The 13,282-nt window shown below is 49.1% G+C and overlaps 1 protein-coding gene across 1 annotated transcript in view; it reads left to right on the top strand.

Moving 5' to 3' along the window:
- Positions 1-13,282, top strand: part of LOC140393728 (parathyroid hormone 2 receptor-like) — a 302,658-nt gene that overhangs the window by 272,968 nt on the left and 16,408 nt on the right. Inside the window, exon 12 of the mRNA XM_072480057.1 lies at positions 12,725-12,766. Within this exon, the coding sequence (XP_072336158.1) occupies positions 12,725-12,766 (42 nt within the window). The remainder of the gene's footprint in view (positions 1-12,724; positions 12,767-13,282) is intronic.

The following is a 13,282-nucleotide window of genomic DNA, read 5'->3' as shown; positions in this document are numbered from 1 at the left end:
AGAGCAAAATACACAATTGAGTCACATGCATGGTACGAAGGTCGGAAGCTGAAATCTCACAAAAAAATTATGTTTAATTAATTTTTTTTATTCTTCACAGATATAGAAATGTTTTGGTTGAATCATGCCCTATGTCAGGTAATGGACATGTTTAGCGAGATGTTTCTTGGCCCCTGCAGCGCCACGAAAGACCCCGTTATCCAACAGCACTTTGCTGTTTTCTTTGGCCTTGGCGAGGAACGCCCCGTCTAGGCCCGGGTCGCCGTTTTGAAAGACAGTCCCTCCCGTTCTTTTGACCCAACCGCAGCCTCCAGATCCCCCCACTTCAACCAACTTACCTCTTCCGGGGTCCTCGAGTGCACCCCCCACCTCTTATGAGCAAGGCACCCCCAGGCCCGACCCCTGGCAAGGGCACCCAGGCACATTGGCACTACCAGGGTGCCCATGTGGCAGTTCCCAGGTGCCAGGAGTGCCACCGTGCCCAATGCCTGACCCTCCCCCCCTCCCCTGCCCCCTCCCCCTCCCCACCCCCAGGTGCCATTACGACTGCTCCATGTTTGTGTGAACCAGTGCTAAACGGCACCCTACCAAGACCTGGCGAACATATATTTAAATAAGCTCATTTAAATATCATAGCTGGATCTCGCTCAGCAAGAGCAACATCCAGATCGTGATGCCTCACCAGAATCCGTTGAATCTCGTGAGATGCTTTGAGCTTGCGAATCTCTCAAGGCCTCTTGTGAGATTCAATGTCCTCGTCCCAACGCCACGTCAGGCGCAATGAGCTCCTCAGAAACCGCGTTAGGGAACTGGAGCTGGAGCTGGATGAACTTCGGATTATTCGGGAGGCAGAGGTGGTCATAGATAGAAGCTTCAGGGATGTAGTTGTCCCGAAGAATAAAGATAGATGGGTGACGGTGAGAGGGGCTGGGAGGAAGCAGTCAGTACAGGGATCCCCTGTGATCGTTCCCCTTAGTAACAAGTATACCGCTTTGGATACTGTTGGGGGGTACGACTTACCAGGGGTAAGCCATGGGGTACAGGTCTCTGGCACAGAGTCTGTCCCTGTTGCTCAGAAGGGAAGGGGGGAGAGGAGTAGAGCATTAGTCATTGGAGACTCCATAGTTAGGGGGATAGATAGGAGATTCTGTGGGAACGAGAGAGACTCACGGTTGGTGTGTTGCCTCCCAGGTGCCAGGGTGCGTGATGTCTCGGATCGTGTTTTCGGGATCCTTAAGGGGGAGGGGGAGCAGCCTCAAGTCGTGGTCCACATAGGTACCAACGACATAGGTAGGAAAAGGGATAGGGATGTAAGGCAGGAATTCAGGGAGCTAGGGTGGAAACTTAGATCTAGGACAAACAGAGTTATTATCTCTGAGTTGTTACCCGTGCTACGTGACAGCGAGATGAGGAATAGGGAGAGAGAGGAGTTGAACACGTGGCTACAGGGATGGTGCAGGAGGGTTTCAGATTTCTGGATCATTGGGGCTCATTCTGGGGTCGGTGGAACCTCTACAAACGGGATGGTCTACACCTGGATCAGAGGGGTACCAATATCCTGGGGTGGGAAAATTTGCTAATGCTCTTTGGGAGGGTTTAAACTAGTTCAGCAGGGGCTTGGGAACCTGAATTGTAGCTCCAGTATACAGGAGGGTGAGAGTAGTGAGGTCTTGAGTAAGGTTTCAAAGTTGCAGGAGTGTACCGGCAGGCAGGAAGGTGGTTTAAAGTGTGTCTTCTTCAATGCCAGGAGCATCCGGAATAAGGTGGGTGAACTTGCGGCATGGGTTGGTACCTGGGACTTCGATGTTGTGGCCATTCCGGAGACATGGATAGAGCAGGGACAGGAATGGTTGTTGCAGGTGCCAGGGTTTAGATATTTCAGTAAGCTCAGGGAAGGTGGTAAAAGAGGGGGAGGGGTGGCATTGTTAGTCAAGGACAGTATTACGGTGGCAGAAAGGACGTTTGATGAGGACTCATCTACTGAGGTAGTACGGGCTGAGGTTAGAAACAGGAAAGGAGAGGTAACCCTGTTAAGGGTTTTCTATAGGCCTCCGAAAAGTTCCAGAGATGTAGAGGAAAGGATTGCAAAGATGATTCTGGATAGGAGCGAAAGCAACAGGGTAGTTGTTATGGGGGACTTTAACTTCCCAAATATTGACTGGAAACGCTATAGTTTGAGTACTTTAGATGTTTTTGTCCAATGTGTGCAGGAGGGTTTCCTGACACAGTATGTAGATAGGCCAACGGGAGGCGAGGCCATATTGGATTTGGTACTGGGTAATGAACCAGAACAGGTGTTAGATTTTGAGGTAGTGGTGATAGTGACCACAATTCGATTATGTTTACTTTAGTGATGGAAAGGGATAGGTATATACTGCAGGGCAAGAATTACATCTGGGGGAAAAGCAATTATGATGCGATGAGGCAAGACTTAGGATGCATTGGATGGTGAGGAAAGCTGCAGGGGATGGGCACAATGGAAATGTGGCTCTTGTTCAAGGAACAGCTACTGCGTGTCCTTGATAAATATGTACCTGTCAGGTAGGGAGGAAGTGGTCGAGCAAGGGAACCGTGGTTTACTAAAGCAGTCGAAACACTTGTCAAGAGGAAGAAGGAGGCTTATCTAAAGATGAGACATGAAGGTTCAGTTAGGGCGCTCGAGAGTTACAAGTTAGCTAGGAAGGACCTAAAAAGAGAGCTAAGAAGAGCCAGGAGGGGACATGAGAAGTCTTTGGCAGGTAGGATCAAGGATAACCCTAAAGCTTTCTATAGATATGTCAGGAATAAACGAACGACTAGGGTAAGAGTAGGGCCAGTCAAGGACAGTAGTGGGAGGTTGTGCTTGGAGTCCGAGGAGATAGGAGAGGTGCTAAATGAATATTTTTTGTCAGTATTCACACAGGAAAAAGACAATGTTGTCGAGGAGAATACTGAGATTCAGGCTACTAGACTAGAAGGGCTTGAGGTTCATAAGGAGGAGGTGTTAGCAGTTCTGGAAAGTGTGAAAATAGATAAGTCCCCTGGCCGGATGGGATTTATCCTAGGATTCTCTGGGAAGCTAGGGAGGAGATTGCTGAGCCTTTGGCCTTGATCTTTAAGTCATCTTTGTCTACAGGAACAGTGCCAGAAGACTGGAGGATAGCAAATATTGTCCCCTTGTTCAAGAAGGGGAGTAGATACAACCCCGGTAACTATAGACCAGTGAGCCTTACTTCTGTTGTGGGCAAAATCTTGGAAAGATTTATAAGAGATAGGATGTATAACCATCTGGAAAGGAATAATCTGATTAGAGTTAGTCAACACGGTTTTTTGAAGGGTAGGTCGTGCCTCACAAACCATATTGAGTTCTTTGAGAAGGTGACCAAACAGGTGGATGAGGGGAAAGCAGTTGATGTGGTATATATGAATTTCAGTAAAGCATTTGATAAGGTAGGCTACTGCAGAAAATACGGACGCATGGGATTCAGGGTGATTTAGCAGTTTGGATCAGAAATTGACTAGCTGGAAGAAGACAAAGGGTGGTGGTTGATGGGAAATGTTCAGACTGGAGTCCAGTTACTAGTGGTGTACCACAAGGATCTGTTTTGGGGCCACTGCTGTTTGTCATTTTCATAAATGACCTGGAGGAGGGCGTAGAAGGTTGGGTGAGTAAATTTGCAGATTACACTAAAGTCGGTGGAGTTGTGGACAGTGCGGAAGGATGTTACAAGTTACAGAGGGACATAGATAAGCTGCAGCGCTGGGCTGAGAGGTGGCAAATGGAGTTTAATGCAGAAAAGTGTGAGGTGATTCATTTTTGAAGGAATAACAGGAAGACAGAGTACTGGGCTAATGGTAAGATTCTTGGCAGTGTGGATGAGCAGAGAGATCTTGGTGTCCATGTACATAGATCCCTGACGGTTGCCACCCAGGTTGAGAGGGTTGTTAAGAAGGCGTATGGTGTGTTAGCTTTTATTGGTAGAGGGATTGAGATCCGGAGCCATGAGGTCATGATGCAGCTGTACAAACCTCTGGTGCGGCCGCATTTGGAGTATTGCGTGCAATTCTGGTCGCCGCATTATAGGAATGATGTGGAAGCATTGGAAAGGATGCAGGGGAGATTTACCAGAATGTTGCCTGGTATGGAGGGAAGGTCTTATGAGGAAAGGCTGAGGGACTTGAGGCTGTTTTCGTTAGAGAGAAGAAGGTTAAGAGGTGACTTAATTGAGGCATACAACATGATCAGAGGATTGGATAGGGTGGACAGTGAGAACATTTTTCCTCGGATGGTGATGTCTAGCATGAGGGGACATAGCTTTAAATTGAGGGGAGATAGATATAAGACAGATGTCAGAGGTAGGTTCTTTACTCAGAGAGTAGTAAGGGCGTGGAATACCCTGCCTGCAACAGTAATGGACTCGCCAACACTAAGGGCATTCAAATGGTCATTGGATAGACATATAGACGATAAGGGAATAGTGTCGATAGGCTTTAGAGTGGTTTCACAGGTCGGCGCAACATCGAGGGCCGAAGGGCCTGTACTGCGCTGTAATGTTCTATGTTCTATTGAAACCAGTTTTGAAAATCAGCGCCAGAGAGATTTTCAGCAGTAATTAAGAATTTAATGTGATGTTTTCAACAAAAAGCTAGTTATACCTCATTCAACAAGGTCTAGCTTTTTCAGTGGACTTGACATGAGGCAAGTTCTCATCAGTTCATTGGTATCTAGTTGTTATGATCTGGCGGGTCTTCCACAGGGTAGCCTATGGGAAAGGTTAGAAACATTGACAGCGGGCAGCACGGTGGCTCAATGGGTTAGCACTGTGACCTCACGGCGCTGAAGTCCCAAGTTCGATCCCGGCTCTGGGTCATTGTCCGTGTGAGGTGTTGTGTTGGGCACTCTGGATCCGTGGAACACATACAGGTCACCAACACTTGAAATAGTGCAACACTATTTTATTGAATCATTAACTGTTTAACATACTCTCACTGTGGGTTAACACAATACTAGCTTTAACTAAAGCCCATTGCCTTGTCCTAACCAGTCGATGCACTCAGCACATGGTGAATGTCTGTGCTGCAGGCTGTGAGCTCTGTGCTCCTAGCTAGCTGCAGCTCGAATGAGCGGGAACTCTGATGCTCCCTGTCTTTATAGTGCGTGTGCTCTAACCAGTGATTGGCTGCAGTGTTGTGTGTGTTGATTGGTCCCACTGTGTGTCCATCAGTGTGTGTCTGCACCATGATATACTGGTGTATATTATGACATCCCCCTTTTATAAAAGAATGTACATGTGTGGCAAGAAATAGTGTATGGTGAGAAAGTCCCTAACTACGTGTGTGCGAAAGGCATATTTACAGGACTATGTGCATGAGAACTAAGCTATTTACATGGGAAGGTGCCTGGTGCAGAAAAACAGTATGCAACAAGAATAACGAGATGAACACTATATACAAACCAGGTAAACGAGCAAACGGAAGAGTAGAACAATTCAGAAAGTCTACAAGCCCACAAAGTTCACAAATTAAGTCTCTGAGGTGGGCGACGAATTCTGGTTGACCGCCTCAAGGGTGGGTCGGGAGCTGAGGAGCGGGCTGGACTGCGTCAGAGTGAGGAGGATGCAGAGTGACAGGGATCTCTGCATAGTCCGTGGCAGGGTCAGCAGGAGGGTGAGGCGACAGTGGAGGATCAAGTAGCGAGCGTGGAACGAGACGAAGGGCGCTTCGATTGCGGCGCAGAATGGAGCCATCCGGTAGACGAACCAGGAACGAGCGGGGGGGCCACCTGCCGAAGGACAACAGCGGTTGCAGACCAGCCACCATCCGGAAGATGGATGCGGACGTTGTCATCTGGAGCCAGAGCAAGGAGATCAGCTGCACGGGAGTCATGGGCCGCCTTGTACTGTGCACGAGACAGCTGGATCCGTCGAAGGACCGGAACGTGGTCAAGGCCTGGGACATGAATGGACGGCACCGTTGTCCTCAGGGTGCGACCGATGAGCAATTGGGCTGGCGACAGGCCAGTGGACAGTGGGGCGGAGCAAGAGGCCAGCAAGGCGAGGTAGAAATCAGACCCAGCATCGGCAGCCTTGCAGAGGAGCTGTTTGACTATATGGACTCCCTTCTCCGCTTTGCCGTTGGATTGGGGGTACAGGGGACTGGATGTCACATGGGCAAAATTGTACCACTTGGCAAAGTTGGACCATTCCTGGCTGGCGAAGCAGGGGCCATTGTCCGACATAACCGTGAGTGGGATGCCGTGTCGAGCAAAGGTTTCTTTACATGCACGAATGACTGCCGACGAGGTGAGGTCATGCAACCGTATCACCTCCGGATAATTTGAAAAGTAGTCCATGATCAGGACATAGTCTCTACCCAGCGCGTGGAACAGGTCGATGCCCACCTTGGTCCAAGGTGATGTGACCAACTCATGGGGCTGCAGAGTCTCACATGGTTGGGCCGGCTGGCACCACTGACAGGTAGGGCAGTTGAGCACTGTGTTGGCGATGTCCTCATTAATGCCGGGCCAGTGCACTGCCTCTCGGGCCTGTCAGCGGCACTTTTCCACGCCAAGATGGCCCTCGTGTAGCTGTTCCAGGACGAGCTGGCGCATGCTATGCGGGATGACAATGCGGTCTAGTTTTAGAAGAACCCCGTCTACTACCGCCAGATCATCTCTGACATTAAAGAACTGAGGGCATTGGCCCTTGAGCCACCCGTTTGTTAGGTGGCGCATGACACGCTGTAGCAAAGGGTCATCTGCCGTCTCGCGGCAAACACCGGCTAATGCCACCATAACAACCAGCATTGAATGGTACATAGCATACCGTGCAGAAGGAGGCCATTTGGCCCATCGAGTCTACATCGACCCACTTAAGCCCTCACTTCGAACCTATCCCCATAACCCCTCCTAACCATTTTGGACACTAAGGGCAATTTAGCATGGCCAATCCACCTAACCTGCACGTCTTTGCACTGTGGGAGGAAACCAGAGCACCCGGAGGAAACCCACGCAGACACGAGGTTTAGTTTGCTTAAGCCAGATGTCAGTAGCAACATAGGAGAAAAGCGAGACAAAGTTGAAGATGAATCATGATGCCTGAGGCAATACATTTAAGAGGGTTGTGTGCTGGTGATAAGGAGAAGTATGTAACTGGATAAATGCAAATCACTGCAGCTGCTGGAATTTGAAACAAAAACAGAAAATGCTGGAAATTCTCCGCAGGTCTGACAGCATCTGTGGAGAGAGAATGGTAATTGGAGTTGTTGTAAAGGGATTAGGTGATTCATATATCTAGTGAAGATTAGAGAGTGACTCTGCAACTGTTATTTTGGTGACTGTCCCTTTAAGGGCAACACAGCAGAGTAAGGGTCACCTGGCCTGGGTGACCAATTGGGTGTGGAATCAACTCATGGTGAGAAAGGCTCTTCAGCAGAGATGTTTTGGGAGCGAACTACAGCCCGTGCAGCTGCTGTGCAATTCTTATTAATAAATACTTTTAGTGTTCACCAATGAAGTCTGTGAAAGTGCATCCTTCCAGTAATATAGATCATTTGAAGGAGGAAATCTGACAAAGGGAATGTGAACCTCCTGTAGTCCAAATTTTTCCCACCTGGAGTAAAAATTAGAAAGGAAGTGAAATTCAAAAAGAAACTTAAAGTTTGCCTGTACTACAGAATCCACCAGTACACCGAAGGTAGTCAGAGATATTGGGCGAAATTCTCCGTAATCGGCGCGATGTCCGCCGACCGGCGCCAAAAACGGCGCAAATCAGTCCGGCATCGCGCCGCCCCAAAGGTGCGGAATCCTCCGCATCCTGGGGGGCCGAGCCCTCACCTTGCGGGGCTAGGCCGGCGCCGAACTGATTTCCGCCCAGCCAGCTGGCGGGAAAGGCCTTTGGTGCCCCGCCAGCTGGCGCGGAAATGACATTGCCGGGCGGCGCATGCGCGGGAGCATTAGCGGCCGCTCACGACATCCCCGCGCATGCGCAGTGGAGGGAGTCTCTTCCGCCTCCGCCAAAGTGGAGACCATGGCGAAGGCAGAAGGAAAAGAGTGCCCCCACGGCACAGGCCCGCCCGCGGATCGGTGGGCCCCGATCGCGGGCCAGGCCACCATGGGGGCACCCCCCGGGGCCAGGTCGCCCCGCGCCCCCCCCAGGACCCCGGAGCCCGCCCACGCCGCCGGTAAGAGAGGTGGTTTAATCCACGCCGGCGGGACAGGTATTCCAACAGCGGGACTTCAGCCCATTCGGGCCGGAGAATCGCTGGGGGGGGCCCGCCAACCGGTGCGGCGCGATTCTCCGGTGCCGGAGAATTCGGCAACCGGCAGGGGCGGGATTCACGCCAGCCCCCGGCGATTCTCCGACCCGGCGGGGGGGGGGGGGGGGGTCGGAGAATCTCGCCCCTTAGATTAATGCAAATCAATATCACAATCCCAAAGATAATTGGAATTGGTATTCAAAGTCCAAGTTAGGCTTGATGCAGTCAGAGACGTTGAGAGAGCTGAGTAAAGCTATGGGGACTGGACAGAAAGAGAGCGAAGCCAAATAGCTCAATTAAAAGAATGAGGAATGAAAAATAAATTTGTTGATCTTTTCAACATGCCTTGCCAAATGATTTTTTCTAAACACATGCTGGTGTTTAGGACAATTTGATTTTACATGTAAATTATTATGGAAATAGTAGTCATATATCTTTTGGTTGTGATTACACTAGCAACAGATGTGTAACCCAACTCATTAAATTTAGGCATTGTCGATACTTATTTAGCCACATTGTATTCTGGGAAATTATGTCCAGGCACCATTTTGCATTTTAACGTATAAGTAGTTTTTTCCCCGAAGTGGGGAACGAACTTTTAATTGCTGAGCATTTTGTTAAACCACTCTCTCTGCTGCCTTCTTTGCTCAGGATCTGTAAATAAAATTAGTTCAACAATGGCTGCCTGCAGTTGAGTATATTTTGGCATTAGTGCAACACAGCAGTGTGATCTGGCCAAATTAAGTTCAAGTTCATACTGATGGTTTAAAAAAACTGCATCGGAGGCTGATTTTTACTATCTTGCAAAATGTGAGGAAATGTGAATAGATGCTGCTCTGATGCACATTAAGTCACCATACCTCATATAAATGGGAAATGCACATTAAGTAGAAAGTATTGCTTCTGGGATCTGCTGTATTGGGAATGAAACCTGCTGAAACAAACCCAGTAATACTGTTAAGATTGCTTCCTGTCTGTATGTGTTGGTTAATAGTCTATTTTTACATGTCAATGTACCATTTGTTTTGCTAAAGTGGGACCCAGAAGAAAAAAACACTTCGAACCAGTATTGCTATTTTCCTGATTTACTGTTTTTTCCCTTCTGGTGTGTGTGTGGGGGGGGGGGGGGGGGGGGGGGGGGGAGGCGGGTTGGAAACAAAAGATTAACTCCTTGCAATATTCTGCAGCAAGACGATCAATGTGCTCTCAACAGCAAACCATAAGCCCTGCCTGTCTTCCTCACCGACCACCCATACCTCCACCGACTGTCGAGGCCTCTGGCTGTGCGACTGAAGGCAATTGCTAATAGGGAATTTGCAATCGTGGTTAAGTGAGCACTTCACACAATCCAAGTAAATTCCCATGTGTGGGCGGGCCATGTAGCCGAGCATCCCAATCGCACCTTGATGCACGGACTCTGTTCTTGAACACTGCGGGAGGCTACACCATACACACACATTCGCACACCCGGGGGCATATTCAAGGCCAGAGCGTGGGTGAGTGTCACGGGTGGGGGAGATGCTTGGCGAGATGGACCAAGGGTTCTGAGGTCAGCCCGCATTGCGGACGAAAGTGACAGAGGAGTCATACTGCTTGTGGTCAAGGCTTTTTAAATGTGTCACAGGTGTCCAAAAATGCCCCACTTTCCCAATTGTGCTCCCCCACCACCCCCTCACCCCCCACACACCCATACCTCCCCCACACCCTTTCTCCCCCGGTCCCCTCAGCGATCCTCAAAGTGCCTAACCTTCCTAGCTCTGTCGCTAAATCTAGATATCTCCCCAGGATGCATATTTGAGGTGGAGACAACCAGCTGCTCACCTCATCCCAAGGCCATCGATACCCCTGGCGGGTGTCCCCTGGGGCCAGAGGGCCTTGGCGCAGTTATTGACAACATATGCACAGCCATGCTAATCTGTCCCATGTGCTAACCTCGCGACTCATCAGAGGGATTGAACTTGAGGGAGCAATAGCAACCATCCCCACTCCATGGGACGGGTTTAGGTTGGCACCCAGCGCCCCCACCTGCCGGTCGGTGCCCATATGGCCCCAGGGTTCATCTGGGGACGAAGGGGCAGCTGTTTTGAGCCCCGGCTGCCCCTATGTCATCTGGCTCTTACAGTCCTGGCGGCTCCCCGATATCGCCCTTGGCGATGCTCTTCAGTGATTGGGCCACAGTCTGCAGCACCTCGGAAATGCCCACCTGTGGCTGAGACAAGCTCCCCAGCGTCTCGGCCTTTTCCATCTGAGAGCGGGACATGTCCCACAGAATGTCATCAAGGCCAGCCTGGTACTGGGTCACATCCCCCAGCAAGCCGGACATTCTGCCGAGCTCCTCAGCCATGGTCGTCACCAACTGCACGACGTCTTGGACACCTTCACTCATGCTGCTGATGTTGTGCACTAGGCTCCCCACTGCGGTCGCCACCCCAGCAGTGTTGGCCTCTGTGCCTGCATCTGTAGCCTCTGGCACTCCTCCAATCGGCTGTGCACCTGCTGGAGTGTCACTGACATCTCCACTTGACTGTCCCGGCTGCTCTCTATTGTCTCCATCAGCTCCGGGTAACCCTGCCCCAGAGGCTCAACATCAGGCTGGGATTCAGCTGGGTCCAGGGATCCAACAGACCTCTGACTGATGTCTCGCTTGGGTGGTTCCTGCCTCCACCTAATGTGCATCAGCAGCTGTGTGGTGCTCACCAGATTGTGCCACAGAAGCCTGACAACTAATGTTTCCCACCAAGGTGTGTATGTCTGCGTTGGAGGGCGGGGATGACAGTTGTGACGTATCAATTGTAGCATCATCGGAGCTCTTCTCTGAGGTGTTCTCCTGGGAAGCAGGAGAAGAGGCCACCTGGGATGGGCCGTCGTCTTCTAATGGAGATCCTGCAGGAGAATGGACATGTGGTCAGTGGGAGGTATGGGTCAGTCAGTATGGCAACAATAATTCATATTTGACAGGTCCTCCAGGTGGGGCCCGATGGATCCTCACCTCTGCAGCTTCCGCCAGCCGCCGCGTTAGTGACCGCTCTGTCCTTGGCCACCCCGTCACCTCCAGGGCCCATTCCTCAAAGGTGCGAAGGATCCATATGTCCGCGATTCTCCACCAGTCTGAGCCCTCTCCTGGAAATTGTGGGAGACACAGAGAGGACATCATTAGTCACACAAGTGGTTCACAGTGGTGGGAGGGGGTGGTGGGGGCTGGTGTTGGAATGATATGCAGTAACAGTGTATATGCAAGTGTACAAGTGTACATAGCCTCCGTCCACTAGGTGTCACGCAAGAGAAACAGGACACTTGAACCAGACAAAACCAGTCTTGGGTTACAGGATCTGTTAGTAGCATGGTTAGGATCTGTTAGTAGCATGATTAGGATCTGTTAGTAGCATGGTTAGGATCTGTTAGTAGCATGATTAGGATCTGTTAGTAGCATGATTAGGATCTGTTAGTAGCATGGTTAGGATCTGTTAGTAGCATGGTTAGGATCTGTTAGTAGCATAGTTAGGATCTGTTAGTAGCATGGTTAGGATCTGTTAGTAGCATGGCTAGAAGCTCCACAGTTTGGTTAGCAATAGTTTAGTCTACCCACAGTTTATTCAACAATAAATAACCAGTCTTGAGCTAAATATTCTTTTGCACACTGATGCCGGCGGATCAGCTGGTGAGCTTTCATTTGTGGCCAGAAGTCTGTGGGGCCTCATTAAGTGGACCAATTAATGTTGAATAGCCTTGCTGGCCTCGCTGGGCCAAGCGCTGGGAAGCTCACAACAGTTTCCGCTTGCTACCACACTTCAAAATCTTTTCGGAGAATCGGGCCTAAGGAGTAGGTCATTTGCTCCTTGAGCCTGCTCCATCATTTGATTAGAGCATGGGTGACTGCACTCTAGCTCCATTTACGTGCCTTTGCTCCATATCTCTAGATACCTTAACAAATAATAATCTCAAGTCTTGAAATGCCAAATGCATCCCTTTTAGGATTTTCACTATCTTTTGTGAGAAAATGCTCCGTAATTTCAGTCCTGAATGGTCTTGCTCTAAGTTTAAGGTTATGTCTCCTTGTTCACATTAATGCACAGGAATAGGGCTTCCCGACAAAGTTATGTTGGTAGAGCAGGAGACAGTTCCCGGAATACTCTCAAATTGATTGACTGTCACTACAATTTTCAATAAGAAAATACAAGAGTTTTGACTTGTCTGTTTTCTCATGTCATAATTCAGTGATGACTGCAGCATAAAACTTTTCTTTAATGATCATGTAACAAATAGTTGGAAGGAAAATAATATCTATTTCATGCATAAATATTAAGATAAAGTTGCTGCATGTTAAGTCAGTTTATTGTCCTCGATCTATTTTGAAAAACAAAGCAGTGACTGTTCAACCTCCAGCAAATCCTGCTTTAAAATCAGATTTTTGAATAATTGTTCTACTTTTTTTTTGACTGGTTTAACCATATACATTTTATATCTTTGTGGGTGTATTTGTTCCTTGCAGGGGTTCTTTGTTGCCATTATCTACTGCTTCTGCAATGGAGAGGTGAGCAATTCTTCCACTTCTGAAAAACTACTTACTTCAAGATTGAATTGTTCATTTTTTTTCTTTAGCAGGAGTTTTTGTTTCCCCCATACCTACATATACAAAGAAACCATCAAAGGTTCAGTATGTCTGACAATGTGCTTGAGATTCACAAAGCAACCAGAAGAATGAGCCCATCTTATTCTGGCTTTTAGTCATTTACAATAGCACTGCAGAAAATATTTGATGTGAATAGAATAGAAAGTTGGGAAGGCACAGCATAATGCCGCTGTTCAGATGAACTTACATATTGCAGAAGGGATGGAGCATTTGAAAACCGGTTTGCACAGAAAACTAGAGAAATGGATTCCATGAGCTGGAGAGACCAGAGTACAGAGTACTCTGCACTGCTTTTGGTCAGGAGTGCTAGAAAGCTGGAAGCTTGTCGGAAAGTAATGAAGGCGTACGGCTCAAGCTGACGTGGGCTAGAAAAGAAGTCACGTCACGCTCTCTATTGAAGGCAAAGTTTCAGAGAGG

The sequence above is a fragment of the Scyliorhinus torazame genome, chromosome 2, assembly GCF_047496885.1.
Source record: "Scyliorhinus torazame isolate Kashiwa2021f chromosome 2, sScyTor2.1, whole genome shotgun sequence".
NCBI lineage: Eukaryota > Metazoa > Chordata > Chondrichthyes > Carcharhiniformes > Scyliorhinidae > Scyliorhinus > Scyliorhinus torazame.
Note: the sequence above shows the minus strand (reverse complement) of the source record. Positions and strands in the feature narration are given on the sequence as shown.